At 41.6% G+C, this 25,943-nt stretch overlaps 1 protein-coding gene across 1 annotated transcript in view; it reads left to right on the top strand.

Annotated features, from left to right (window-relative positions):
* Window positions 1-25,943, top strand: part of RPAP1 (RNA polymerase II associated protein 1) — a 45,086-nt gene that overhangs the window by 11,241 nt on the left and 7,902 nt on the right. Inside the window, exons 6-21 of the mRNA XM_009277549.1 lie at window positions 484-660; window positions 3,670-3,876; window positions 7,494-7,609; window positions 8,026-8,124; window positions 8,598-8,699; window positions 9,483-9,650; window positions 11,969-12,151; window positions 14,266-14,400; window positions 14,580-14,759; window positions 16,760-16,917; window positions 18,261-18,440; window positions 19,240-19,435; window positions 21,385-21,494; window positions 23,381-23,576; window positions 24,513-24,662; window positions 25,142-25,284. Coding sequence (XP_009275824.1) covers window positions 484-660; window positions 3,670-3,876; window positions 7,494-7,609; window positions 8,026-8,124; window positions 8,598-8,699; window positions 9,483-9,650; window positions 11,969-12,151; window positions 14,266-14,400; window positions 14,580-14,759; window positions 16,760-16,917; window positions 18,261-18,440; window positions 19,240-19,435; window positions 21,385-21,494; window positions 23,381-23,576; window positions 24,513-24,662; window positions 25,142-25,284 — 2,500 coding nt within the window. The remainder of the gene's footprint in view (window positions 1-483; window positions 661-3,669; window positions 3,877-7,493; window positions 7,610-8,025; window positions 8,125-8,597; window positions 8,700-9,482; window positions 9,651-11,968; window positions 12,152-14,265; window positions 14,401-14,579; window positions 14,760-16,759; window positions 16,918-18,260; window positions 18,441-19,239; window positions 19,436-21,384; window positions 21,495-23,380; window positions 23,577-24,512; window positions 24,663-25,141; window positions 25,285-25,943) is intronic.

Below are 25,943 nucleotides of genomic sequence, written 5' to 3'. Positions count from 1 at the left end.
ATAAAAGAATATACAAAATAAGTGATGCATAATGCAATTGGTCACCACCCGCCGACCGATGCCCAGCCAGTCCCCGAGCAGCGGCCCCCCCAGCCAGCTTTCCCCAGTTTATGTACTGAGCATGACGTCACATGGTATGGAATGTCCCTTTGGCCAGTTTGGCTGTGCCGCCTCCCAGCTTCTTGTGCACCTCCAGCCTTCTCAGTCAGTAGAGCATGGAAAACTAAAAAGTCCTTGGCTAGTGTAAGCATTACCTAGCCACAACTAAAACATCGGTGCCTTATCAACTTTGTTCTCATCCTAAATCCAAAACACTGTACCAGCTACTAGGAAGGAAATTAACTCTATCCCTGCTGAAACCAGGACAGCTACCAAGGTGAAAAAAAAAGAAATTATGCAAGCCTGGTAATGACAAAATTGAGATGCATTCATAATGCTGTAGACACTTAAATCACTAACTGCTTTCTCTGCTGAATCTTATAGATAAAGCTGGTGACTTTTTGACCTCTCAGCGGCCTTGTCTCATAACGGGAGTGGGTCTTGGAAGCCAAAAGAGTGAGCAGGAAGCTCAAGCTATTCACAAAGAGAACCTGGAGAAGCTGCAGTCCATGTCTGAGGAAGAGATCCTGCAGGAGCAGGAAAGGCTTCTGGCTCAGCTGGGTATGTGCTTCCTGGGGTGGATTCTAGAGACGTGGAAGTTTACTGAATGTGTAGGTGTCCTGAAGTCTTACCAAATTCACAGATCAAAGATGAGAGCTTGGGGTTCCTGCTCATTGCATATGTGGATAATCTAGCTTCCATGTCATGTCAGTAGCTTATGAGTAAGAATTAAGTGTGAAGGAATTAAAGAGCGCTTATTCCTCAGTGAGAGGGGGCCTAGCCTAAGTCTGTCTCATCTCCCCTTTGCTGTGGGATAAGATGGTCCATGCACTCTGTTACTTTGCACACCAAATACCTAGTTACATGTACATGTGTTGAGGTCCTAAAATGTAATTCTCTGAAGCAGATAAGAAAGCAAAGCTATTCTTAGGATGATCGTAGCAATGCTGAGGTGAGAGACAGCCCTTGGTCTTCCCCTCCAAAATACCGAAGACTGGGGCCAGAACTGTCAGCACCCGGATAGGGGAAACGTGGGCATGTGGGAGATTTCAGTTCAAATCTGTACTTGGTAGAGCAGAATAACTTACAACTAGTCTTGAACTTCTGGAAAAAGTGTTTTAATTATCTACCTGTGGGGTGCAGGCATTCTGGCAGGGGTCTGGTCTCTGGTTTGGAGCCCTGTCCACAGTGGTGCTCTGGGAATGCCTGTCACTGACAGCTGATGACAAGATGGGGGAGAACACTGTGTGTGGTATGTTTGATAAGACTTTGTGTGATCTAGGGCACTGTAAAACTTGTTGGCATTGGTTTCAATGATTTTGTATGCTCAAGAAGAGCAGACGTGCAGATGTAGGTGGCAGACAAGGGTTTTTGAAATTCTCATAATTTCAGATTCTCTAGCATCAAATTTAGGTGTGAGTGGCATTTTAGATGCATAAGTCTTTTGTGGGTTTAGCTTAAAGATCATATTCATGATCTTGACTTCATTGCAAGCAGCATGGGTATAACTGGAAAGGTGGGAAAGGAACTGTGCAAAATAATTGCAGACAGAATGTTTAGGTACATCCTTCATTCAGAGAGCTGAGCTCTCCAAACTACCCGAGGTGAAAAATTTTTTTTTTTTTAACTTCACTGCTTATAACAATGGCATGTGTATGAAAAAAAAATCTTGTTTATGCACTTTCTTCTTGTGGCTGATTTGTGATCTTTGCTCCTTGTCCCCACCACTCCGTCCTTCGGGATATTAGTGAAGTGAATACTTTAGGAGTTTAAAAAGGATAGGATGTATTTTAAGAATTTTTGAACAATAAATTATTTTCTAAAACAATGTATTTGTTTATATGCCCTATGGGTTAAAATTGTAGATCTTTCAGTCTTTGAGGCCTTAAGGAAACTGGCAGTAATTTTGGCATTCCCAAAATATCTGTGGTTAGGGAATTATGCACAATGAAGCAACTCCTAAACTAAATTCCTGGTTTACAGATGAACTTGGGAACTGGACAGGCACAGAGATGTGGATTAAAGAGACTTTTTCTCCGTATTCAGGAGTGTGAATAATTTGTGGGTGTTTAATGCTGCCCAGCCTCTGAATTAACATCTTAGTTATGAAGCAGATGAGACTCCATGGTGTGGGGTATGAGGATGGGTAGGCAATTCCATGCTGGGCAGTGTCTTCAGGGTCTTATTGCTGATACTGTTCTGGTTTTGCCCATGGGGGCTCTGGGCAGAAGTAGGCTTACTTTCTGACATACCGTGCACAGATTGACATAATCAGTGACTTGTTTGTCACTGTTTGTGTGAAATGATGAAATAATGAATTACAGCCTTTTCCTTGCTGTGTACAGTGAAGTGTGAGAAAGTGAGAGCTCTGCTTGTATTCAGGAAAAAATATGCGTGCTTTAATGAGACTGGGCTGAATGCCTGTCCTTTGCCAAGCGGGGTTTAAACTGCATCATGAGGAGAGTGTGCAGCAATCTCAAGTGTGGGATAGATCCCTGCATCCTCTTTGAACTGTTTCAGAGACATGGGAGTCACTTCCTTTTTGGGATGACTTCTCTCAGGTACAGAGCATTTCCGAATTGCTTGTCCTTTGTCCTCCAAAGAATAAATAACCAATGTAGGTGTTATATTCTGTTACTTTATACATCTCTGACACTGCTTATTGGAGTATCTCTGTACCTTTTAGAGGCACAATACGCAGGTTCTTATTGCTCACCTCTGGCCTAAGCATCCCAACACCATCTTCTAGATGAAGAGTATTCAGAGAGAAAGTGCGCTCCATCAAAAATTATGTGGGATATCTGTAGCAGATCTGAAAGTAAAATGATGATCTTCTGACATTTTCCTATTTTAGAGCTATAGGAATATTATCTGTCCTTCAAAACACTCCTACCTCCCAAATGTTCTTCTTCTCCTCCAAAGCATGAAGAGAATGGCCACATCTGTGTTCTGGATGTTGTCAGACCATAATTGACTCTCGGGATGGGGAGTCAGTTCAGAACAAACAAGATCTGCTTCTCCTAACATAATGTCTAGACCATGCACTGCAGCTCTAGTGCAATTCAATAAAGAGCAGGTAATTCTTTTTGTGGTGTCTGTTCCGTGTATTCTCATAGCGTTCAGATTGATGCCACTGAGCAGTTCACAGGCAGGGTAGGCAAACCGTCAGACCTGGGTTCATCCCATAAGTCACAGAACAGAATTCTCTCCACAATGAATAGTCTTGTTTGGATGTGCCTTTTCAGTGGCAGTGAGGGGGAAAGAAACAATTATCTCTTTATTTGTAAGCTGGGAGAATAACTAGAATTTTTGTGGTTGCTTTACCTTGAAAGACATTTATCAGCTCTTTCTCTGGTGTCACCTCACCAGTCAGTTGTACCCAGCTTATGTGCTCAAAAGGTCATAAAGCAGTTAAGAGCCTCAGTTTGAAAAGAAGTGATGGTACAGAAGAAGAGGGCATGTGGAATGGGAATGAAAAGACTAAAACATAAATAGCAGGAGCTATAAGCATATCAAGTATTTTGAGACTTTCTGTCTCTTCTCTGTCTGTCTCTTTGTCAACACTTGCAGATTCCAGTTTAGTTGCTTTCTTAAAGTCACGACGTGGTGGCAATGAAAGCCAGAAAAAGGAATTAAAAATGGAACAGAACAGACCCGAGAAGTTTGTGGAATCTCTGCCTGTGGCTCAGTGTGGTGTAGGATCATCTCTTTCCATGCAGGAATCGGGTCTGGAAGAATCTGTAAGGAAGGAAGAAAATACGAAGGTAGAAATCATAGGTAAGAAACAAAGTCCGTGTTGTTAATGTTCTGAACATAAATGTAAGGTTTGTATGGTGTTTGCATCAATCCAGATTGGATTGATGTGGCACTTTGTTAGTTATCCAACTCAGCATTTTATCATGATATTTAAAAAATACATATATTTTGGGTTCAAGAAAGAACATCTCTGTTATTTCTAGCTGGGCTCCATAGATTAGAAGGGTTATACGCTATGTAACAGAGGTGAGCTATTCAGTGGGAGGTCTTGCTTTGTTTTTGAAATTTGTTCTGAGGTCTCTGAAGGGAAACTGTGTTTTAAACTAGGCATCATTGCTCTTCTGTTCAGTCGTGTGAACAGGGAGACAGAATAGTGTGGTAGTGAGATTCAGCTGCTGCTTGAATAATTTCTTTTAACTGGGACTGGTTGGGGACAAGAGGGTGTTGGGTAGGTAAGAGTTAGTGATTTGCTCACAGGATAGCATGGAGATGACAGTCAATCTCACTTAGGGAAATTGCTCATATAGCGCCTGTATGTCTTACCATGACGCTGCTCCTGATGGCCCCACTCTGTGGCTTGTATTTCAGAGCCCACACAGTGATTTCCACAGGATACAGTTCTTTTCTTTGTGCTGTGGATGGAGGGAAGTATTAAGGTGTAGAGTATTCTTCTACTTTTTGGGAAGAATTGTGCAGACCCATTGCCTCTTATGACAGAACTCTTTAGTACTCAATATATGTCTGTATGAGGAGAAAGCTGCTTTATCCCCAGCAGCTAGAGCAACCCATATATTCTCATGGCAGAGAAAAGAAGTGTTTTCCCCTTAAGCTTCTGCTCTGATTGTTGCTTTCCTCACTGCAGTTTTTTCTTTAGCCATTTCCTTTTCTCTGTTGTGATTTTAGGCTCCCCTTCTCATCTTCCCCACGCTTTTATTCGTAGCATGTCTCTCTCCCTCGTTAGCATGCCTCTCCCCCAATTTCATGTCAATTTTTGGCTGTCTTCATCTCTTGATCCTCTCTTCTGATGCATTCTTTGTGTCCTAGTGCAATATGCAGACTGATTAAAGAGGTCTCTGAATAGCTCCTGGATTTCAGCTTGGTGTTTGCAAGAGATAACAACTGTTTACCATTTTCTTGATGAGAGGGATGAGTCTGTAAGTGTCTGTGTGTGTACACGTGCAGGAGAAGGAAAGCTGATTAGCCTTTTATGGAGGAAAACACTTCACTGAACAGTCCTTTTGCTGTTTCTCCCCAAGTTTTACTTTTCCACGAATCCATCTTAATCAAAAGGACTATTTTTAGTTCTTTTTAGTTCCAGAACAATCAAGTACACAAGTAGCACCAGGTTAAGTGACATTCTTTTACTCGCCTGCGAGCAATAGAAGCGGGTTGTTCAACCTGTAAGGGCTGAACAAGATTGTAGTAGCGCTCTTGGGAATAGCCCAGTGTTCAGTGTTATGTGCTGACAACATCTTTTGCTTCCCATGGAAGACTGCACAGGGAAGAAGAGGAGTTTTCCCAGGATATTTGAAATAACAAAGAAAGGATGAGCTGGAACACAGTTATAAAACCAAGTGAAGCCTTTCTAGCACCTGAGTTTATGCCTGCAGCCTATCTTGGCCAACAAGAGATGTAAAATATTAATTTGACATTAGCACTTAGTGTTGGGATTTTGCATCTGTTCGTGCTCAGAAGAACTCATCATGAATAACCCAGCAGAAACGGTCATTCTGAATTTCCCCAGAGGGAGGATGACGACACAAAGCAATGGGATTGCTCAAAAGTCAAACCTGCCTCTCTAATGAGATAAAAGGCTACTGTTTCTAATAAACAAGATGGTGAAGCCTTTATCTAGCAACTTGTAATCTTATCAAATAGAAAAGTAAATTCTGGCACCGAGACAAAAGGGGAAGCAAAACAGAAAGGGAAGAGGTTGGGTGGTAACCTTTAATATAATCCAAGTCTGAAAAAGTTCAGTGCAAATGTTGCATTCACATTGTCAGCTTGTGTTTCTGTAAAGGGATTTTTCAGTAACTGAACAATCTGCTGATGCCCTGGAATATATATCCGTCTTTTCTTGTTGACAAGATCATAATACTAAGGGCTGGTGGTAATATGCATAATCCTAGTCATAGAATGATTAACTCAACCCTATCAATTTAGTGATTAATGAAGAAAACAATTTGTTGAATTACAAATGTCAATAGATTTCATTTTTCTGCTGATTTTATTTCCTCTAGTTTTGTACCTACCACCCACAAACATTCCACTTTCTTATATTTCAGATGCTTTTTCCTTCTCGTCAATTAAAATAACATTCAATTAAAATGTGTTCTGAGCCTTTGGCTGAAATTCTGTGGAACAGCTTTCTGGCTGCAGAAGATAGCTCTGTACTTGGTTCCTTGCCTGACTCAATGCCACATTGATCATAATGGTGAAGCTTCGTCCTAGAAAGGATGAGTGCCCTTCCTGAAAGTTTATCTGCTAATTGGAGGAAAGTAAAAGGTTAGGTTTCAGGCCAGTTATCAGCAGGAAAAGATTTGATGAAAGAAGAGCATCTCAGTGGGACTCATTGTTCCTTGCAAGAGAAGACCAGAGCACTAGCATTAATAGCTGCAATGCAAATGAGTTCTGGGCTGCTCCAGCAGGAGTGATGCTGCTGCTTTTAATGTCCTCAGACTGCCTGTTCCTGTCCTTATGTGTGATTTCTCTTGAGATAGCAAAGACTTCTTAGCTCATCTCTTCTCATGCCGGTATGGGATAGTATCCTAGCAGCAAAGCATTACCTTTCCTAGTGTTCAGATAATTTCCAGTTACATCTCTCCTGTCCCTTCACTTGTGAGATTCTTCCACACGCTGATCTGTCTCTTTCCTAGGGCAACTCTTGTGATGTCAGGCATAAACGTCTTGTTTCTCAAATTCTTCTAGTCAAAGCTCTTTATAAAGTTAAATCAGTAATTTCTTCCTTTAGTACTTGCACCTTTGAAATTCTTGTTCAACTGTCCAGTTTTCCCACTGAGCTTTTTCAGAGGCAAGCTGTGTAAATGTTCAGCTGTTTCAATCTTTTCTTCCCAAGCTGATCTCCTCAAGTCTTTAGAAGGGGACACAGAATGAAGAGCAGCATCGCAAATGTGACGAAAGCACGAATAGTAGTGTTTGTGCTCTCTCCAGTGTATCTAGGCTGAAATCATACTAACTTCTGATAATTTGCTTGGACCTCTCTGCATTAATACTTTTGAATCATTTCACATCTCCCCTAATGCCTCCCTTCTTGGATGATATTAGTTTGCTTTCTCAAAAGTAGGGCTGATATTATTTTTCTGCCCTGGTTCTGATCGCTTTGCCTTATGACTGTTCTGACTTCTGTTCAACTTCTCCCAAATTAGCCTTGTCTGTGAATTTCATTACAGTGCTGTTTACTTCCTCTTCTAGCTCTCACGGAAGATGAAAACAGCTTTAAACCTTTGATGTTTATGCATCATCCAACAGTCAATTTGAAAATTGTTTTCTTCTTATTTTACATGAATCCTATATTTGATGCGGTCTTTAAGTCTTTAAGTAGGTTGGCAAAGAGGGAACAGTATTTTCTTCATTCCTGCCTTGGAAGGTAAGACTGCCATTTTTTGCCCCCCCCAAAGATGATGATCTGCCTGTGAAGCCCAAGAAGGAATGGATTCATATGGACAATGTGGAGTTTGAGAAGCTGGAATGGATGAAAGATTTGCCCTCACCCCGGCAGAAGAAAACAAAAAAGGTTTGAAAGCAGAAACTGATATTTTTCATGTTTGTGTCTGGATCATGCTTCTCAGCAGTAACAGTTTTGAAGGCTTCAAAAACTAGTCCTCGGGTTACTCATTCTGTAAGATTTCATCAGGCTGAGATATTCCCCAGTGTCTTCCACAGGGTGGGATGATACGTGGTCAGTTCAGTCTGTAGTGCTCAATAGAGCTAGGAAGTGAGAGTCTAGCAACTGTAACCTGGGATGAAACAGGTCTGAAAGCCAAGAAAAAAGGAGAGGGGAGTAAATTTTTTGAAGAATTTGAGGCCTGACCTGGGGAGTTTTTGAACCGTCACCTTCCAGCAGTTGATGTAAGAAGTGGTATTTTAAGTGGTTAATGGAGTGGAAGGCAATAGAAATAATATTTTTCTCCCTCCACCCTTCTATTGTAGGGAATGCAAGCTCGATTCAGTTTAAAAGGAGAATTAATTCCTGCAGATGCTGATTTACCGACACATCTAGGCCTGCATCACCATGGAGAAGAGGCAGAGGTAGGTGTAATGTAGTCGAAAGGGCACGCCCATTTCCGTTTTCTGTGTTTTATTTGGCAGATTGCTTTTGTGTCAAGGCTTTTTAATGACAAAAACCTTAGGAAAGTGTGGATGGATGATTTTCTTTTGAAACAAGCTTCGAAGAGAAGTTGGGTCTGTACGCATTAACTGCTTTGCTTTCAGAAAACTCCATTAATGATTTTTCCCTTTAATGCCCTTAAGGATCTGTGGTGTTGGAAAAAAGCGCACATACATCCTTTTCTTAAGAAGTCAGTTTTCTCCTGTCGCATCAATGATTAGAATCTCTTTTGCAATTGCCACAAAGCAGCAAACAACATTGCATTGCAGTTTACCTCCCGTTATGTAGTATTGTACAGTTAATCTTATTTTAAGGGGCCTATTTTTACCTATACCTGAGTTTTTTGTTGAGGTGTGTTGGTTTGTGTGGTTTTTTTTTTTCCCTTCCCATTTAGAGGGCTGGTTATTCTCTCCAAGAGCTCTTTCATTTGTCTCGCAGCCAAGTTATTCAACAGAGGACACTGGCTCTACAGGTCTTGGGTCGTATTGTTCAAAAGGTAAGTCAGTCACTTTCCATGGAATTCCTCCCCATAATTCAAGTTTCTGGTGGATCAGGGCCCAGATTCTCTGGTACTAGTTGTTTGCTTTCTACTATTCAATGAAGGTGAGCAAAATCACCAGCAGGGCATTCTTTTTCACTGAGGATCTCCTTGCTGTTAGAAAAGTTAAGTGTTGGGATATAACAAACTAAGTTTCAGGTTTCTCTGGAGGGAGATGCTTCCAAGTGTTGTTCAGCAGCAGTGCTGCAACTTCAGTTCTGTCGTTGCTTTGAACACAAGCTATTTTATTGGTGTTACTTTTGTGACAAACCTGTCCTTGGCAGTGACCCTTTCGCTCCTGTTGTCTGAGCCAGCCTCATGATATGCTTTTTCTGTAGGAGGTGAAAATGAACCAGCCTACTCGTAGAGCGATGTGCCAATAGCATAAAGCAAAATGAATATTTACTTCTGTGCACATTTCCGCCTCACTCTTAGGGGAAGTGCTAACCTTCCCTCCAACAGCAGTGGAGGCAGAAGAAGAAGAAACAGTGTGGTTTTGAGAATGATGGGGCAGAACAGGGTGAAGTCAGAAGATGGGTCCAGACTTCAGAAAGAAAGGTTTCCTGCATTAAGGAACGGGAGTTACGTGCCTCTGTAGAATGAAAGGAGGAGAAAATAAAGGAAAAAAACCTGCACGCGGTTTAGCTGCTTTACAGTAGAAATGGGAAGAGGCAGACACACAGAATGTTGAGATGTACCCAGTTGAGCTTTAACACTGGCTCTGTGTGGCATACGTTTCAGGCCAGGGCTGGAGAGTTTGCTGCCTCCTTGAAGGGCAGCATTCTGCGTCTGCTGCTTGATGCTGGATTTCTCTTCTTGCTGCGCTTCTCGCTGGATGATGCAGTGGATAATGTCATGGCAGCATCTGTTGGTGCTCTTCGGGCTCTGCTGGTGTCACTCGATGATGAGGTGAGACAATGATTAAGTGCCTGGGTTTGATTTCATGCTGAGCTGTTTACAGGAATCAGAATGAGAAGATATGGTAAGTAGCTTGAACAAAGGCTTGCTGGATGGGTTAGCTTAATGGTCAATAGAATGCCATTGCTGTGCTCTTGGGACAGACGAGAGTGCGTTATCCCAGTTTGAGAGATTCGGACATCTTTTCTCCTGTTTGAATTAGTTCTGCTCCATGATTAAATTCAGTGCAGCCTGCTGAGGTTCTCTTCCTTTTGACGTCTTTACAATCTAGATCAGGCCACTACTAATATATGTATACAATTTAGTTTTTTTAATATGGCCTCTTATATTGTTGGCTTCTTGCTTTGTAGTTTTCCTGCTTCCGAACAGGTTAAATATTCTCCCTGTTTTCCCTTATGCCTCATAATGATGCTGTTTTCTTTTTCTCTCATTGTCCATTTTCTGCTGTTCTCAAATGCTTTTCTTACACTGATAAATACCTAATTTCACCTTCTCATGTGTCTATTTTCTCCCTGATGCCTTTTCTCCTGTTAGAAGGTTGAAACTTCTTTTGGGTGTTCAGAGATACTAGAGAGCCCTGGGCGGCAAGATTAAGATGTCTTCCTGGTTGGACAGAAGCAGCCCATTATAGGCAAAGCATGCTGTGGGCTGTGTTTCAAATTCCTTCCATGAGAGCTGCTCCTGTGTCAGACTGCAAAGGGGCTGGTGATAAAGAAGAGCAGGTAGATCTCAAGAAGCCCCCTGCAACTTCTCCCAGGCCTTTATAGCTCTCCCTAGTGGCGAGGCAAGAGAAATGAAGGACTGGGTAGCTTTCTCCACATCTTGCTCCTTTTCTAAGCTATGAGCCTAATGGTGTTCTGCTAGATGAGTCCTGCCCACCCGTGGTAGGTAATTAATGCTTCTTGATGTGCTTTTCTTTCTTCTGATATTACTCTGGTTTATAACTGCAGTGCTCTGATTCTCTGATCAAAGCTTGTGGCGTGATGTCTTGTATAAGCGGGGATTGCTGACTCTCTCGATGCCAAAAGCAGCACTGTGAGTGCTGTGTCAGTATATTTTTCTCATTCGGAGAGTCCTTCCTAGAGTCTCATGCTGCTGAGTTTCAGAAGGTCTCTGAGGAAGGGACAGGGCTGGAAGTCTGGCCTTTTGCTCCAGGATTTGGAAGATGAAACAGGATTTATCCCCACTATAAACACAGAAGATCAACACGCATAAAAATCATGCTGTCTGAAGGTTTTGTTCATTCATCGATGGCTGTGGGAAGGAAGCACCTTTCTTCTGTTTCCTTTGAAGACCCAGATACTCTGTCTTGTGCTTTTCCTTCTCTTGATGGAAGGAAGGCTATAGTCCCAAACTCTGTATTCCAGATGGACTCATAGCTTTGTACCCTAAAGTCAGGCCTCTTCGGACCATGTCATTCACTCACCAACTTTGTTTAATATTGCTTTTTTAAATTTTTTTTAATGTCTGATAATAACTTGCGTTTCCTTGGCACTTCCATTTGAATTTTTTCAAAACAGCTCAGGGTTTAGTTGAAGTCTACCACTTCTTTTCTGACTAATGTGGTAGTTATTTCTGGTTGCCAGTTCAGGAAATGGAAATTTAAAGCAGTTATTAAGTAGTGCAAACATTCAATTTGACTGTCTTTTATATTCTAAAACATTTTGGGAGAAGTAGATCTGCTATGGGAGCAGTCCCCTCTCTGAAGAGTTGAAAGCTCACTTATTGCAGTGTTGCCCTAGAACTTGAGAGTATCTGACACTGTCATTAGCTGTGAACAAAAAAGGGGTTTTTTTATTTGCTGAAGCTGAGGGGTTTTCAAACAAAAGCCAAACAAACATGAAAAAATACACCAGGCAGTCTTTATTTTAACATACCAATTTTTACATGACCATTCTGTATTATTTATGACCTAAGTTCCACACAGATCCAGAAATGGGAATAGAGCCAATAAATGCCAAATTCCAGTTTAACTTCTAGAGCCTTGGTGGTTTATTTATTTAGTTTTATCTTAAATGTTTTCCAGTTAAGCTGCATTTCTGTTACCTGTGTAGTGAATTTAATTCACCACACAGTAATTGCTTTTCATGGTTTCCCAAGTGTGTGTGGGTCATACGTTAAAATCACTTCCCTGAAAAAGCATTGCGTTCTACTTGTACATGTTTCCAATACCCTTTATTGTGTTCCTGTTTTCCTGGGGTTAAGTAGGAATCAATAAAGCATTCCGTAATCAAAAGCATACTTGAAATTTTTTTGTCTTCCATGATTATTTTGTGAAAATTTTATTTTATGTGCTTTTACTCTCATAGAAATATCTTGATTGGACTTTCTCATGGTACCAAGGGATGGCTGCATTCCCCTTTGTCCCCAACAATGAGGAGGAAGAAGAGGAGGAAGAGGAAGAATTAAATGGAACAGAGAAGTCTCAAGATAAAAAATTAAAGGATGAAAACAAGCCAGATCCAGATGTGGCCCGATATGATGTTGTAAAGGTAAGCACAGAGCTAGACCTGAAATCTTTTTAGGAAAATAGGCTCTGCACAGTGGCTATGTGTGCTGTTGAAATGTCTATCCTCCTGTGTATGCTATTAAGAACATTCTGAACAAGAATTAGAACTCTTCCCTGGCTTGTTGGATGTTATGTTCCTGTCATATATTACCAGGAAAGTTATTTTATTGATCTCTAAAAATGTTGAGGCTTGACGTGTGTGATTTCAGTATCGTTAAGTATCTTTAACTTCCTCTAGGGAAATTGGCAACAAGAACACTGATGACCTTGTAAGGCTCGCTGAAAGACTGCATACAGACATGGTTTTCAAGCTCACTTACTTGAGCTACAAGTGAAAAGGTTCCAGCCACTATTAAAGTGTCTGTATGCACTTTTGTGAAGTTAAACATGAGCATTACAGCTAGGTAGTTCAGAACTAGTTAGATTTATACAATGACACTCTTTTTGTATTTGACATAAGGTGGCTACCTAGCATTTCCCCAATTTCATTCTTCATATTTGCATTTCTCAGATAAAGAGTTACAGCATTTGGAAGGAATTCCTCACATATTTAAGCCTAATCCCACATTCCTGATAGGAGATCTAAAAATAGCAATCTTTGTTATCTGAAACCCAACCTTGGTGAAGCTGATGCAACTCTCTTGCCTTCTGCAATCATTAAAACCTGTGATCACATCACTTAGCCCATGTACTTGAGCCTGTGTTCAAATGGCACTTGGTTAAAAGCTTTACTGGGCAAATGAATTACTGTACTTGGGCATCTGGTCTCATTTAGAGGCTTCATGATTTCAGATGTATTCTACTAGGTGACGCTGTTTAAAAAGCTTAACAAAAGAGTTGTAGATAGAAGAGATGAGATCAGTTTGTGATTCTGAAAACAGTTGTGTGGTTCAGCATAATGGATTTTAACTTGTTCCAAGTGGCCTGAACTCAGAAAATATTTGGGATAAAATTTTCCACTGTTCTACCTACTTGTTGGCTGTTACAACCCAATTACTCCACACAGTTGGAAAAGGAGTATTTAAACTAGCAGCTGAGCTCAGTCAGGCCTAGAACTACAACCTTGCTTGGCCACAACTTTTTAAAAGTGTCGGTACTTATGAACTCGGGTGTTGTGGAGTTGCCTTTTCCCAGAACTATGAATGCATAATGCTGTCACTTAAACTGAAGATTTGTTTCCTAGCACCACCACTGATTGTGGCCTTCTGCTCTGTGAACCATAAAATAAAAATCACATAATCTCTCTGCATCTCTCTTCTCCTAGTGCAAAATAGGAATTGGTGTCTGTTCTCTGCTTCTGTCAGCTTTATCTGACATAACAGGTACTATCAGACAGAGTGCTGCATTAGGTGGAGGTGGTGTCTAGCCAAAATGATTCAAGGAGCATGAGAACCCTTTTCAGCCACATTAGGTTTTAGTAGTCCTTTATAGGGAAGGTTGTTTTCCTATTCCCTGTTACTTACAGTTTCATATTCTGGAAAACACAAGTATCCAAACCCCACTAGTGGTCTGATTCAGAACAGAAGTTCAGTCATTCCTGCTCTCTTGAGCTAACTCTTGCTCATTTGCTAGCGTACTGGCAAATCCACAGAAACTTATCTCTGTTTCCCCACTGGTAATTTTAAAACTGTCTCTCTGCAGAAGATGTAATTGAATCTGCTTTAGTCTTCCAGCAACTGCAGTTCAGAGAGCCATCATTAAGAGCAGTGGAGGTGGTGTCTAGCCAAAATGATTCAAGGAGCATGAGAACCCTTTTCAGCCACATTAGGTTTTAGTAGTCCTTTATAGGGAAGGTTGTTTTCCTATTCCCTGTTACTTACAGTTTCATATTCTGGAAAACACAAGTATCCAAACCCCACTAGTTTCAGAATTCAGAACAGAAGTTCAGTCATTCCTGCTCTCTTGAGCTAACTCTTGCTCAGCGTACTGGCAAATCCACAGAAACTTATCTCTGTTTCCCCACTGGTAATTTTAAAACTGTCTCTCTGCAGAAGATGTAATTGAATCTGCTTTAGTCTTCCAGCAACTGCAGTTCAGAGAGCCATCATTAAGAGCATAATGGAATTCTGCCCCCCACCCCCCCCCGCCTCCTTTCAGGGACTTTTGAAGACACGGATCCAGCACCGGCTGAGGTACATCCTGGAGGTGGTACGACCTGTTCCAACAGTAGTCCTGGATATACTGCACATCCTCACCCACATAGCAAGGCACTCCTCTGAAGCATGCAGCCAGGTAAATCTCCCATTGTACAGGAGCTTGGGAATAGTAGAGAAAGGTTTGAAAAAGGGAAGAAAGAAGCAGGTAAAGTTATGGCAAGGAGATCAGACAAACTTGTGTGTTTTGCATGTCTTCTGCATGTCTGCATAGTTGCATACCTTTAGTTATTTGTGCTGCCTGATATTTCTCTACAGCTGCTTGACTGTCCTCGGTTGATTGAGACCATTGTCAGGGAATTTCTCCCTACTCAGTGGGATCCCCAAGTGGCTGAACCAGGGTGTTTACTCACCAGCCTCCACGGAGTTGCTTGTGCTACTGCTATGAAGTTCATCAGAGTGTTGGCATCTGGAGGCCGAAATGCAACAGCCAGACTGGTGAGCGGTTCTCAGAAGAGCTTTTCTGATTGGAAAGGCGTTTGTTCTCTGTGCCTTACTTTCTAAGTAAAGATAGAGGATTAATTGGACGTGACTCTGAGCTGAAGCTGAAATAATAATTTTGAAGAAGGTGCATATGTGTGTTGAAGGAATTGTTCATGGCGTCATAATAATGATGCCTTCTGGTGTGTCCCAGTAGAAGAGCTGTCTCAAGTTTTTCTCTGCTTTTTTTTTGTTTTACATAGCGCAGTTATGCAAAATCACATGGCACAGCTCAGTGAAACTGACCAACAGCAGATGTTTAGAGCACACATTGGTGTGTGATGCTCTGTAGTCTCCCGTGTTCCAGTGATAGGCGGCTTAGGACTGTATAAACCAGAGATTTAATCACTATCCTTGTGTTCTACAATTCTGGTTGAACTTTCCTGACACTCATTTGTCTTAATAATTCAGAGGTCATTTATCAGTATTTCCAGCCCCTCTTATCTACTTTTGGACAGGTTTTCCACTTCAGAGATAATTGCATTCACTCATATAGGTCATCACACTGGTGCTATAAATGCATAACCTCTACCAACAGCAGCACCCATTACAGTGCAATGAGCACCTCTTAGGGTTTTTTGGTTCGGTATTGTTAATAGCATCTAATAAATTGCCATCCAGGAAATTGCTAACATCAGCAGAACACCACCAGTCTGTGCTATAAAATACATAGAATAATGTGCTGATGATGGATAGTCAGATATTTAAAGGCTGTTAAGTGGTGCTAGGAACCTAATAGAAAATCTCTGAATTTTACTCTATTTCAGGCTTTGTGTACTCCAGGTGTTTCAAGCCATGCAAAAATTGCTTACAAGGTTCCTGCCACTCAGGCTTTGGTTCTGTTGCACTCTCATATGGCTTGCTACAAGCACTTAAACATGGGAATGGAAGATCATAAAAAAACTAAATCAAAATTATCAATGTAGGAATTTATTTTAGCTACCAAAAATTCTTCCATCTTCCTCCTCTGGAAGTTAATTTGACTTTGCCCCCTGTTCTGTAGGATGGGTGTCAGAATTCGTAGTTTGATTCATCAGCTCCTTTGCTTTCTTGCTGGTGTGTATTGATTTCCCTACAAGATGTCTCTAAAGCATTTGAATTTTAAATTATCTATAATATGTTCTTGTGTTGTGAAAAAGACATTGTTATCTCATTTGTTTAGACAGAGAACACAAGCTTTGTATGTGTGGGAGAAGGAAAGAGAAGCTCTTTTTTTATAGTTAAGCAAAAATACCCAGTTGTTGGGAGGGATAAAAAATATTTCTAGAGAACTGCAAATGAGTCATGTCATGCTTAATTCAATACTAAAATAACCTCAGAACATTTCCAAGGCATCAAAATTCTATAATCTTATAAAAGTAATAGGCAGGAGGTACCCTTTTTATAAAATAAACACAGAATCATGGAAAGATTTAGGTTGTAGAACCTCTGAAAGCCATGTAGTATGACCTCCCAAAAAGAATATCGGCATCAATTCAGTACTTTTGTATACAGTGTTTTTCATAAGATATATCTTTACATGTAATCTTGACTAATAGAGTTCTATTTATGACTACTTAAAGAAGGATAATTATATATTTTTTAAAAATCAGTTAAATGCTGCAGAGAGCATCCAAAACAAGAGCGTGTGTGGGCTAGACAAACCTCCGTCAGGAATGATTCAGGTGTAGTTGATTTGTGTTAGGAATGGATTAGGTAACACCTAGGCATCCCTTCCAGGAATACTTCTCTTAATAGCCATTGACTATTTACTGATCCTTTGTACTATGCTCCTTAAGATTACACAAGATAAAGACAGATTTGAACAGCGCAAGAGGAGTTTAGAATGAGCTGAATTGAAATCTGCAGCTCTTTTGGTGTGTCAGAGTAGTGAGGTAATGATGCATGCAACTGTTGTCTCTTAGCCCTTGGTCGTCTTTGTTGTTAATTCTTTTCTTTTTTGTTTGTTTGTTTTACAGCTTAACAAATTTGAAATGAAAAGTCGGTTAAGTCGATTTATAGCTGAAGACCCGCTGGATCTGCTTCTGCCAAGGGAAGAAGCCATCAGGCTAAGCACCGAAGCCTTCCGATTGTGGGCTGTGGCGGCTGGCTATGGTCAGGCCTGTGATCTCTACAGGTACAGTCCAAAGCTGGAGAAATGGGGTGGAGGGCACAGCAAAGAAAATGGACATCCTGTTCCAGAGGGGCAAATATAGGGATCTCTAGGCCTAGTCTCTACTCCCTTTAGGGAGTCTTATCTCCCTTTCTCTGGCCTCCTGCAGTAAAACTCACAGTTTCGAAAAGTATTTGTGTTGAGTATTGTCTTTTTTCTGGTTGTTCTTTATCTCCTGTGTTTAAGCACTGATATTTTGTTGTTTCTCCTCTGTACTATGGGAGACCACCCTAACTTTTTAGGGCTGCATCTTTTTCCCCTTGAAGACATGAATACTCTGTGCTTCTGTGACATCAAGACACATAGTTTGCAGCACACCTAGGATTGAATCTGATGACATAAAGGCAGTCTATGGGCAGCAGTCACCAGCATGCATGCTAAGTGAGGCAGACTGATGCAGACAAACTCTTGCATCCTGCATCGACTTTCAGTTCAGTACAAGTTCTTGTGCTTGACCGTCAAGGTCTGCACTGGGATAAGTCTGACCTACCTCAAGCATTGAATCTTCTTCCTGTAATTGCACTGACTTGGAAGCACAGAGATGGCTATGGCATTGCTCTGACGAGGAGTAAAAGGAAGGCCAGTATTAAGTTTCAGAAGGGAGATTCTCTCTCCGCAGCAGCATTTTGTGGTCTCCAGCCCAATCAGGTGTATTGGCTAATAAAGAATAAAAACTGTATATAATTTTTTAGCACTGTAAATAGCGTTGAGGAAAGAGAAACAGCAGAAGATTCCTTAAATTTGTATGATTATAACTGTGGATACTTTGGCTAAGAATTTGAGAACTAGGGAAACAATAAAATAAAAGTAGTTTTCCAAGACATTATCTAAATGCTTGGAGGAAGAGTATTAGGTGGGTCCCATTCAGATGAATTTGGAATGACAGTATTCTTCCTTTGTCATCTTTTTTCCATGTCTGTTTATTTTTGTTATTTTGGTGGTGGTGATGGTTCTCATAATCTCATTTTAGCGATCTTTATAAATAGTGATGGGAGGGTGTAAAGAAGATAGAGCCAGGTTCTTCCAGGGGTATGAAGTGAAAGTACAAGAAGCAATGGACACAAATGGAAATACAGGAAATTTCACTTAAGTGTAAGAAAAAGATTTTTACTGTGAATGCGATCAAACACTGCAGCAGGTTGCACAGGAAGATTGTGGACTCTCCATCCTTGAAGAGATTCAGAATCCAACTGGACAGGTTCCTGGGCAGACTTGCTCTAGCTGACCTGGCTTGAGCCGGGAGTTGAACTATAGATGATCTCCAGAGACCCCTTCCAACCTCGTCTATTCTGTGCTTCATACTATAGGGATCTCTACCCTGTGCTGGTGAGGATACTGCAGTCCCTGCCTGAATTGCTCAGCACTTGCCGTGGGAAGAGCCCTGTGATTGAGTTGTCTGTCCAGCGAGCTACGGCAGTAGTTACTCTGCTGATACATGTGACGCAAACAGCAGGCTACACAGCAGAGCTGCAGGCCAAGCTGAGCAGGTGGGCCCTCTTTGTCACCAGTTCTGTGTATCCGAGTAGTTGGCATCCTGTCTTTCCTCTCTTTGATTTGGAGACCTGGTTATAGCCTTCTGTTTTCCCTTCATTTTGGATGGTTTACTGTCCCACATGTGAATCCCTGCATGGTGGGATGTATTCCCTCTGACACAAGGTCAGAAGGGGTATCTAATCTGACAGCTGTATACCTGCTAGCCTGACAAGAGGCAGGAGTAAAAATCTGCATTCAGCTATGGGGCAGAAGGGCAGTGTTAGCCAAATGCCCTGCTGAAAGGAGCTAGGAATTTCCCTTGATCTTCCCTTTGGGGAAAAGAAAGTAACCTCCCTGAGGTTTGGAGGAAAGAACCTCTCTGCAGAGACCAAGATGGGTCAGGATTAGGAGGTTGTTGGTTTTGATAGACATCAAAGCAGTAGGATTTGCTGAAGACACAGGTACTTTTTCTGGTGAAAAGCAAGAAACTCTGTAACTAAAGCTGGATACTGAGGTAGTGTGTCCGGTAAAACTAGAGCATAGCTCAAGGACAGAGTAGGATAGGTGAAGAAACTTAAGCCTTCAGGAGTAGATTCTGCATTCATCCTTTCTGCCTAAATTGATTTGGTCTGGTCTGTGGGACCGTGCAAAGATTTCTCCCCCCCGCCCCCCCTGGTGGCTGTTGTCGGGTATTGCCTTCCAGACTACATGCAATTGGAAATCTTGCTATTAAAAATGATGGTTTAGAGAGACAATTGTTTCTGAGACATATTTGCTATCCTGTGTCATTCTTCCATTGTGTTTCACTAATAGCTCGGAAGATAGTGAACAGATTCCACCTCCTCCAGTAGCATGGAATCAAGTGTCAGGCTTACAGCCCTTCCTTGAGACCAGTCTGAAAAAATTCCTCCAGGAGATATCCCAGACAGAAACTTGGCAAACTCTCCAGCCTCTGACCACAACTTATGTGATCTACCTGGGAGTTTATTACAGTGCTTGCAGCCAACAGGTAAGGCCTGAAAATACAGGGTGTCTTTTCATCTCGCCAGCATCAGCTTGTGTATTACCTCTGAAAACCTGAACTTACAGGCAATGCTGAAAAAGACAGACATTGAGGCATCTAGCTGAGGACTAGATTTTGTCTACCACAGCTCATATTCAGGCTGCATGGCATTTAGGGTCAGGTAAGTCTGCTGATCCTTCACATTAGCAGTGCCAAATATCACTGTCTTCCTTTCTTGTCCTTTCTTCCTTTGGGCTCAGAGTCTCGATCAAGGTATGTTCTAGAGCTGTGACTGTTCTGATTTACTGCAGAGATCCAAAGCATGAAGCAAATATGACCTAATTTAGTTTGGCAGTCCTTTCTCCTTGTGGCCTAAATCAAGTTGCACATTTTCTCATTTGCTGTGGTCTGAGAGCTTACATGTGGACAGCTACACTGCAATAATCTGGTTGGAAGATTGAGCATTGAGGGTCATGCCATATGAACTTTGGATAGGAAACAATAAAGATAAATTTATTTGCTGCCCCACTGACATTTAAGGTCAGATTCTGTAACCCAGTTACAGTTGTAGTATGTGACCATCTTTTAAAGTGAGTTTTCTGAAGGTGACACATCAGTGTGACGCTGTTGAAGAATAATGTCTTATACTTTAGCTACCTTAAAGATTCATGTTTTAAAGATAAATGGAGATTTCCTCTTTTCTGCCCAACTGACATGCCTGAGTTCTGACCTGGGAGAGCCGTCTTCAGGGTGTGGGGGTAACTTAATGGCTATAGTTATTCACACTTCTGCAACTCCTCTGAAACTTGCCCAAAGCAACTGAGTTTGTTAGCTGTGGCTGGGGTGGAAACTGCCAGTATCTTTCAGTGCCCCAAAGGTTGGTAGTACCCTTCACATGCTGTCATTAGGTCCTGAGCATTAGAGAACCAGGATAACCAAGAAGTTAATACTCCTTTTCAACCTTTATAGATAACCCAGAAGAGTGGCTGACAAAATAATTTCTTAAGTCCTTGAACTATGACATAAGATTTTTTTATTTCCACTTAAAAAGAGGTTCAATCATCTACCTGTGGTTAGCTAATCTGATTTAAAAAAAAAAAAAATTGCATGTAGCACATTTGAATGGACTAGCGCAAAAAAGAAAAATCAACTTGTATAGTAACTAGATTAGTGTATACTGGAACTGTCTTGGAATATTTTTGTTAGACAACTAAAAACTAAGGTTAACATCTTCATGTAGATTTTACTGATTTCTGGAGGGGATTTCACCTGGGGGGAAAATCAGGTTTTATGTTATAGAAATGAGTATTTCTGTATCCTAAAGCAGCATTCTAATGAAGGGAAAGAACATTAAAATTTGCCAGCATGTTCCTTCAACATGGAATATTGCTCACTAGGGTCGGAAGAATTCGGATGGTTCTCTAAAACCCACAGATCCTCCTCTGTGCAGTGTTCATCCACAGTCATGCTTTGATGGGTAGGTCAATCGCACTTCATACAGTTGATTTTTTTTTTTTTTTAAATTTTCTTGGAGACCCTCATGGTGCCACTCTGCTTTATCAAGGTAGTTCTGATCACCTTTGTGTCATCTTAAAGCTAAATGGAAAGATCAGCACGTAGATGGTATGGGGAGGGGGGTTTAGCCACTTAGGGCAAGCTTTCATTTAGAGAATCGTGATCCCAAGGATCCCATACCTTACTTCCAGCCAATTAAGAAATCTCTGTGATGCGTTTTAATACTTGGGTGCAAGAAAACCTTGAGGTGCCAGCTCTCAGCTTCCACACTACCAGCAGTGAGGCCAGCTCTAACCTAGAGCAGTACCACTTTGTAGATGATGTGGTCTGGCAAAAAGATAATAAACACAGAGAAAGCAATTAAATCAACCTGCCTTTTTGCCCTCACTGGAATGCCTTCATTCACCATCTTTTCCTGTCTTTCTCCATGTCTTCTGCAGCCATCGGTCAATCCAATTGACTGCTTAGAGGAACTGGAACGTTTGACATCTGAGGTGCTGCAGCCCCTTCTCAGCCAGCCAGCCATACACAGCATGTGGGACCTGCTCAGGTAAAATCATTTCACTGCTAAGATGCTGTTGCCAGAAGGTAAGGGAGCCTCATTTCTATACTGTACTGTGTGGCAGTTTTCCCCATCCCGTTTCTTTCCCCTGTACACATGTGCCCCATATGTGTGAATTAGAGTGCAGTAGGGCTCTGTCTACACCCTGCTCTGTCCCCTCTCCCCTCACAGCAAAAAGCATGATAGCCACAGAAGTTCTCCAGTTCCTCCTTTCCTACTGGTGCTGCTGCAGGGTCTGCATCTCTGCCCTTCCATCTAGCTGTGTTTTTCGTATCAATTTCAGATTGATTTTAGTCATTTTTGGCTTTGATTCTTCTTTGGTTTCACTGGTTTAAGAAAAAAACAAATAGTAACGTCAATTTGAGTCCCTCTTACATCAGGGAGGTGAGTGTGTGTGTGCATGTACCATTCATGTGCTCTGTGTGATGCTGCTTATATAAATAATTTAAACTAGACTGTCGTCTTTAAGCTCCTGCAGAGCTTCACTAAGGCTTTGAAAGCCCCTGCAAGAAAGTGAAAGGCCAGATACCAAACTGTTCTTTCAGACATTTGGATAACACAAACTTTGTCTGTGGCTCTGGGAACTGTTAAGCACTGCAGATATCCTGCCTTTCTGCTGTAGAGGGAGCCTCCCTACTAGCCTGTGATCAATCCTCTGGAGAGGGGGAACCTAAAAGGCCTAACTTGTAGTCAGGGAGACATCCGTCTGCTTCTGAGAACATCTGATATAAGGGGCACTTGAAATCTTTGGGTTTAAGTGGTATTTGAACGGTCACCAAACAGTTTGGCCCATGTTCTTTCATGACTGAGAACTGAGGTCTGAAGCTCTTAGCACCAAAGCTTCTAACACAAGGGTACTCATTAGACCCTTTCCTGCCTGTCCTTGAGGTCTGAAAACAATGGGTTTGGTCAAGCTGTAAAAGCCCATCAGCAAGAATTCTCCTAGGCTGTTCTTAACACTGGCTGGTAAAAATGAAGAGTCAGCTAATCTCTGCCTTAATATTTTGACAATCTTGTCTAAACATTCTGGGCAGATTAGGTCCAGGAGTTCGGGGTACTCTGTGAGCCCCAGATGTGTTCACGCATCTCCTACATGGTAATGCCAGTGGAAAGAAGAGCAATGCATTTAAAGAATTAGTTCTCTGTCATAGAGTAATGATATGGGTCTTTGACAGGATTTGTTCTGTTGCTCCATTACCGTTGAGCAACATGCTTATGGTCACTCTTCATTATAGTGGTCTTGCCTGTACAGACATGGGTATGTCTAGTGTGGGCCCTGTAAGCACTGCTGGTATGAAAAGTTCTAGTTTTGCCTGCGGAGAGTGAGCACACACACCAAGAGCAGTATGCACATTCACGCTGACGTACGTTAAAGCTAGATTCTTTCTGAATAGACTTTAAAAATATGCATTTCATGAGTACATATGGGGCAGCATTTTTGCAATGTCAATTTTAGATATAAGCTGGCTTTTTGGCTTTGCCTGCCAATTTATTATTGAAATGTCTTGAGTGGGTGGGCAGCTTTATTAGCCTGGTTTACGTATGTACGTGGGGAAATGTGTACTTTTTTTTAATCAAAGGCCCAATGCTTTCAAATGTTTGATATCAGAGATGCGTCACTGCACGAGTATTTCTGCACATCATGAACAATTTGGCTGAAGATTAGAATTCATGACAGCTCACTAGCATTAGCTTGTATGGCGATCATGCTTACTTGACCAACTGTGATACTAGGTTTTTTCTTGCACAGGCTTCGGGGTTTCTGTTTTACTGCAATGGGTGGCACAGTTCAAAGAGTAACATTCCTACAAGAAAATTCTTCAGTAGTATGAGTGCTTTTGACCTGACCCGTCTTTCTTTATCTGTTCACACAGGCCATGTTCTGCTTTGTGCAACCCTCTGTCCTGTTCCCCAGCACCAGAATCTGTATTCAACATTGCATCTCTGAGTTGCACTGGAGACAAACCTCCTTTGAGCCTGGTTGGCTCCAAGTCACCTTTCCCCTTCCTCACTGCCCTCCTCTTTCTCATCAATAGCATCACTCGCATTCACAAAGGCCTGACCAGCAAGGTGAGAATAGACTTTTTCACCATAAGTTCTAGGTGAATGATGATATGCTTGTGAGGGAGGTTAGTATTTGTATCTTCCCAGGCTTAAGAGTGATGTTAGTAGGACTATTAAAAAAAGGACTTGTTGTGTATTTTTATTTTAAAAATATCAAAGTACTATAGAGAGAAATACCCCCCATTTTCAGAATAGGTGGGACGAGGATCTGAAAAATATCTTCTGTCTTTCAATTCCAATATCCAGTTGACATTGGGAAGCTGGAATTATAGAGCAGGTGATGAATGATGATGATGCTTAAAGGAGGGATTTATAAAGAACATTGAGAAGGGTTAAATAACTGTTGTTTGGCTAAGCAAAATAGATAACTGAGTGCCAGAGGAGGAAAGGGATGGTTGAAGCATATATAACAAAGAAAAACGGGATAAAATTAAACAAGAGAATGAGTGCTACAGCGACTGAAGGGGTTTCTTTCACTTCTGGTTGCCCTGAATTTTTAGAATGAGAGTGTCATGGAAGACTGCAAACTCTGAAGAGGAAATGGCAGAGCCCTAGAGAGAAGGAGCATCTAGCATAAGCTTTCTCAAAACCTTCCTCTGTCATCTTGAATTAGCTGACTGGTTACTAATAGCGATATCTGGACAGATGAGAGAAAAACTTCTTAAGCCACTGGCCAGACTTCTGCCTTACAAAGCACTATGGAAGATGTAGGCAGTGACTATTGGTTACCTGTGGTGGGGATGGTCATGATGAATGCAGGTGAGACCTGAGGCAGAAAAGCAGATATTTATCAGGCTATTTTTAAATATCCCTTTTGGAGTAGCCAAGAGGAATTCTCATGGGAGAAGGTAGGGGGTAGGCCTTGGAGAGAGCTATGTTTTACTTTCCTCCAAGCACGAACTGTCTTAGTAGTATTTGTCTCCACTTCTGATTCCTTTATAGTACAGCTCTGTGCTGGGCTTCAGAGGCTTGAAGGATTATCTGCATCAAAGCTGGCAGACCAGACCTCCCTCTGTAACTCCCTCATCTGCATGGATCCTGCGCCATGAATATCATCTGCAGTACTTTGTGTTAGCATTGGCTCGGAGAATGGTATCGTTATTAGTCCTTTCATTTCTTTCACCCGAGGAATTGACTTTACCCTGGCCTCTCCAACTCAGTGTGTCAGACTGGCAACTGGTCTTTGCATCCATGTTCTTTCTCATATTTGACTTAGGTCTGGTGACTCTTCAGCTGTCTTTTAATGCCCCATTAGCAAATAATATCTTTACAGTTACTGATGTGGTGATTTAGATCCAAAATACTTTGGATGGCAAAATTATATTTTTGCCTGTCTTTGGGCTAGAGTGAGAACAAAGTTTCCAAGTGTGCTGCTGAAAAAGATGTCTGACTATCTAAGACAATTCAGGGAAGCAGAAAGATCATGGTATGAATGCTGACAGTTCTTGTAGTCTGCCTCAGTCTCTGTCTTTCCAGTGAGATCTATGTCTCGGTTGACCCTCCTGTCCTTGTTGATTGCCTTGTTGACAAATGATACAGTACATTTATCTGTTGTTTTGTTTCCTGTACAGGCAGACACTTGTCCGGATTATGCCCAGCATGCCTCACTCCATCACTGTGTTGCTATGGCATTGCTAAGCCGTCTGTTGCCAGGGAGTGAGCATCTGGCTTACGAGGTGCTACTGGATCTTGCCTTTAATCCAGAGTTTCTTCCGTAAGCTTTGCATTTTTTCCTTTCTGTAGTCTGGTGCATGGGAAAACTTGGGAAAATTGAAAAAGCACATGTTGGCACTGCAATTTTGTCATAATTTTTGGCCTTTAATAGGGCCTGTATTCAAATTTTAGTTACTCATTGGCATAATCTCCAGTCACGGAGCCTTCTAATCAGACCCGCAGTATGGTTACAGATTTCTCTCTGATGTAGCAATGTTGAGAAGTGTGACCAGTTTCTTTTGATCTCTTCTGTGGCAAGAGTCCTGTGATTCCTGATAGAACTGCTTCTCGCTAAGGCCCTGCATCTGCTGTCCTTGAGAGTAGCGAGTCTAGAAAATATATGGGAGTTTGACATAGCTTGAAAAGCTTATTAAATCTTCCTCAAACCCTTATTATACAAGTTCTTACACAAATTTTTGCTGATTTGACAACTGTGATGTCTTCCACCTTGCACGGGAAGAAATCACGAGCATCTCAAATGTGAAGCCTCCCATGTCTGGCCAAGAAAATTGTAGCAGTTTATCTTGTTCATCACTGTCTCTTTGAAATTTGCCATGGCGCATCCCTGTAGGAGGTTGGACCAAGGTGCTGTAAGGAGATACTATAGTTTTCCTGAAAGAAGGAAAGTTTGTGGGTGGGTTTGCTTGTTTGTTTTGGGGG

This window comes from Aptenodytes forsteri, unplaced genomic scaffold (assembly GCF_000699145.1).
Source record: "Aptenodytes forsteri isolate BGI_AS27 unplaced genomic scaffold, ASM69914v1 Scaffold146, whole genome shotgun sequence".
NCBI classification, from domain to species: Eukaryota; Metazoa; Chordata; class Aves; order Sphenisciformes; family Spheniscidae; genus Aptenodytes; species Aptenodytes forsteri.
This window is presented reverse-complemented; position numbering and strand designations above follow the sequence as displayed.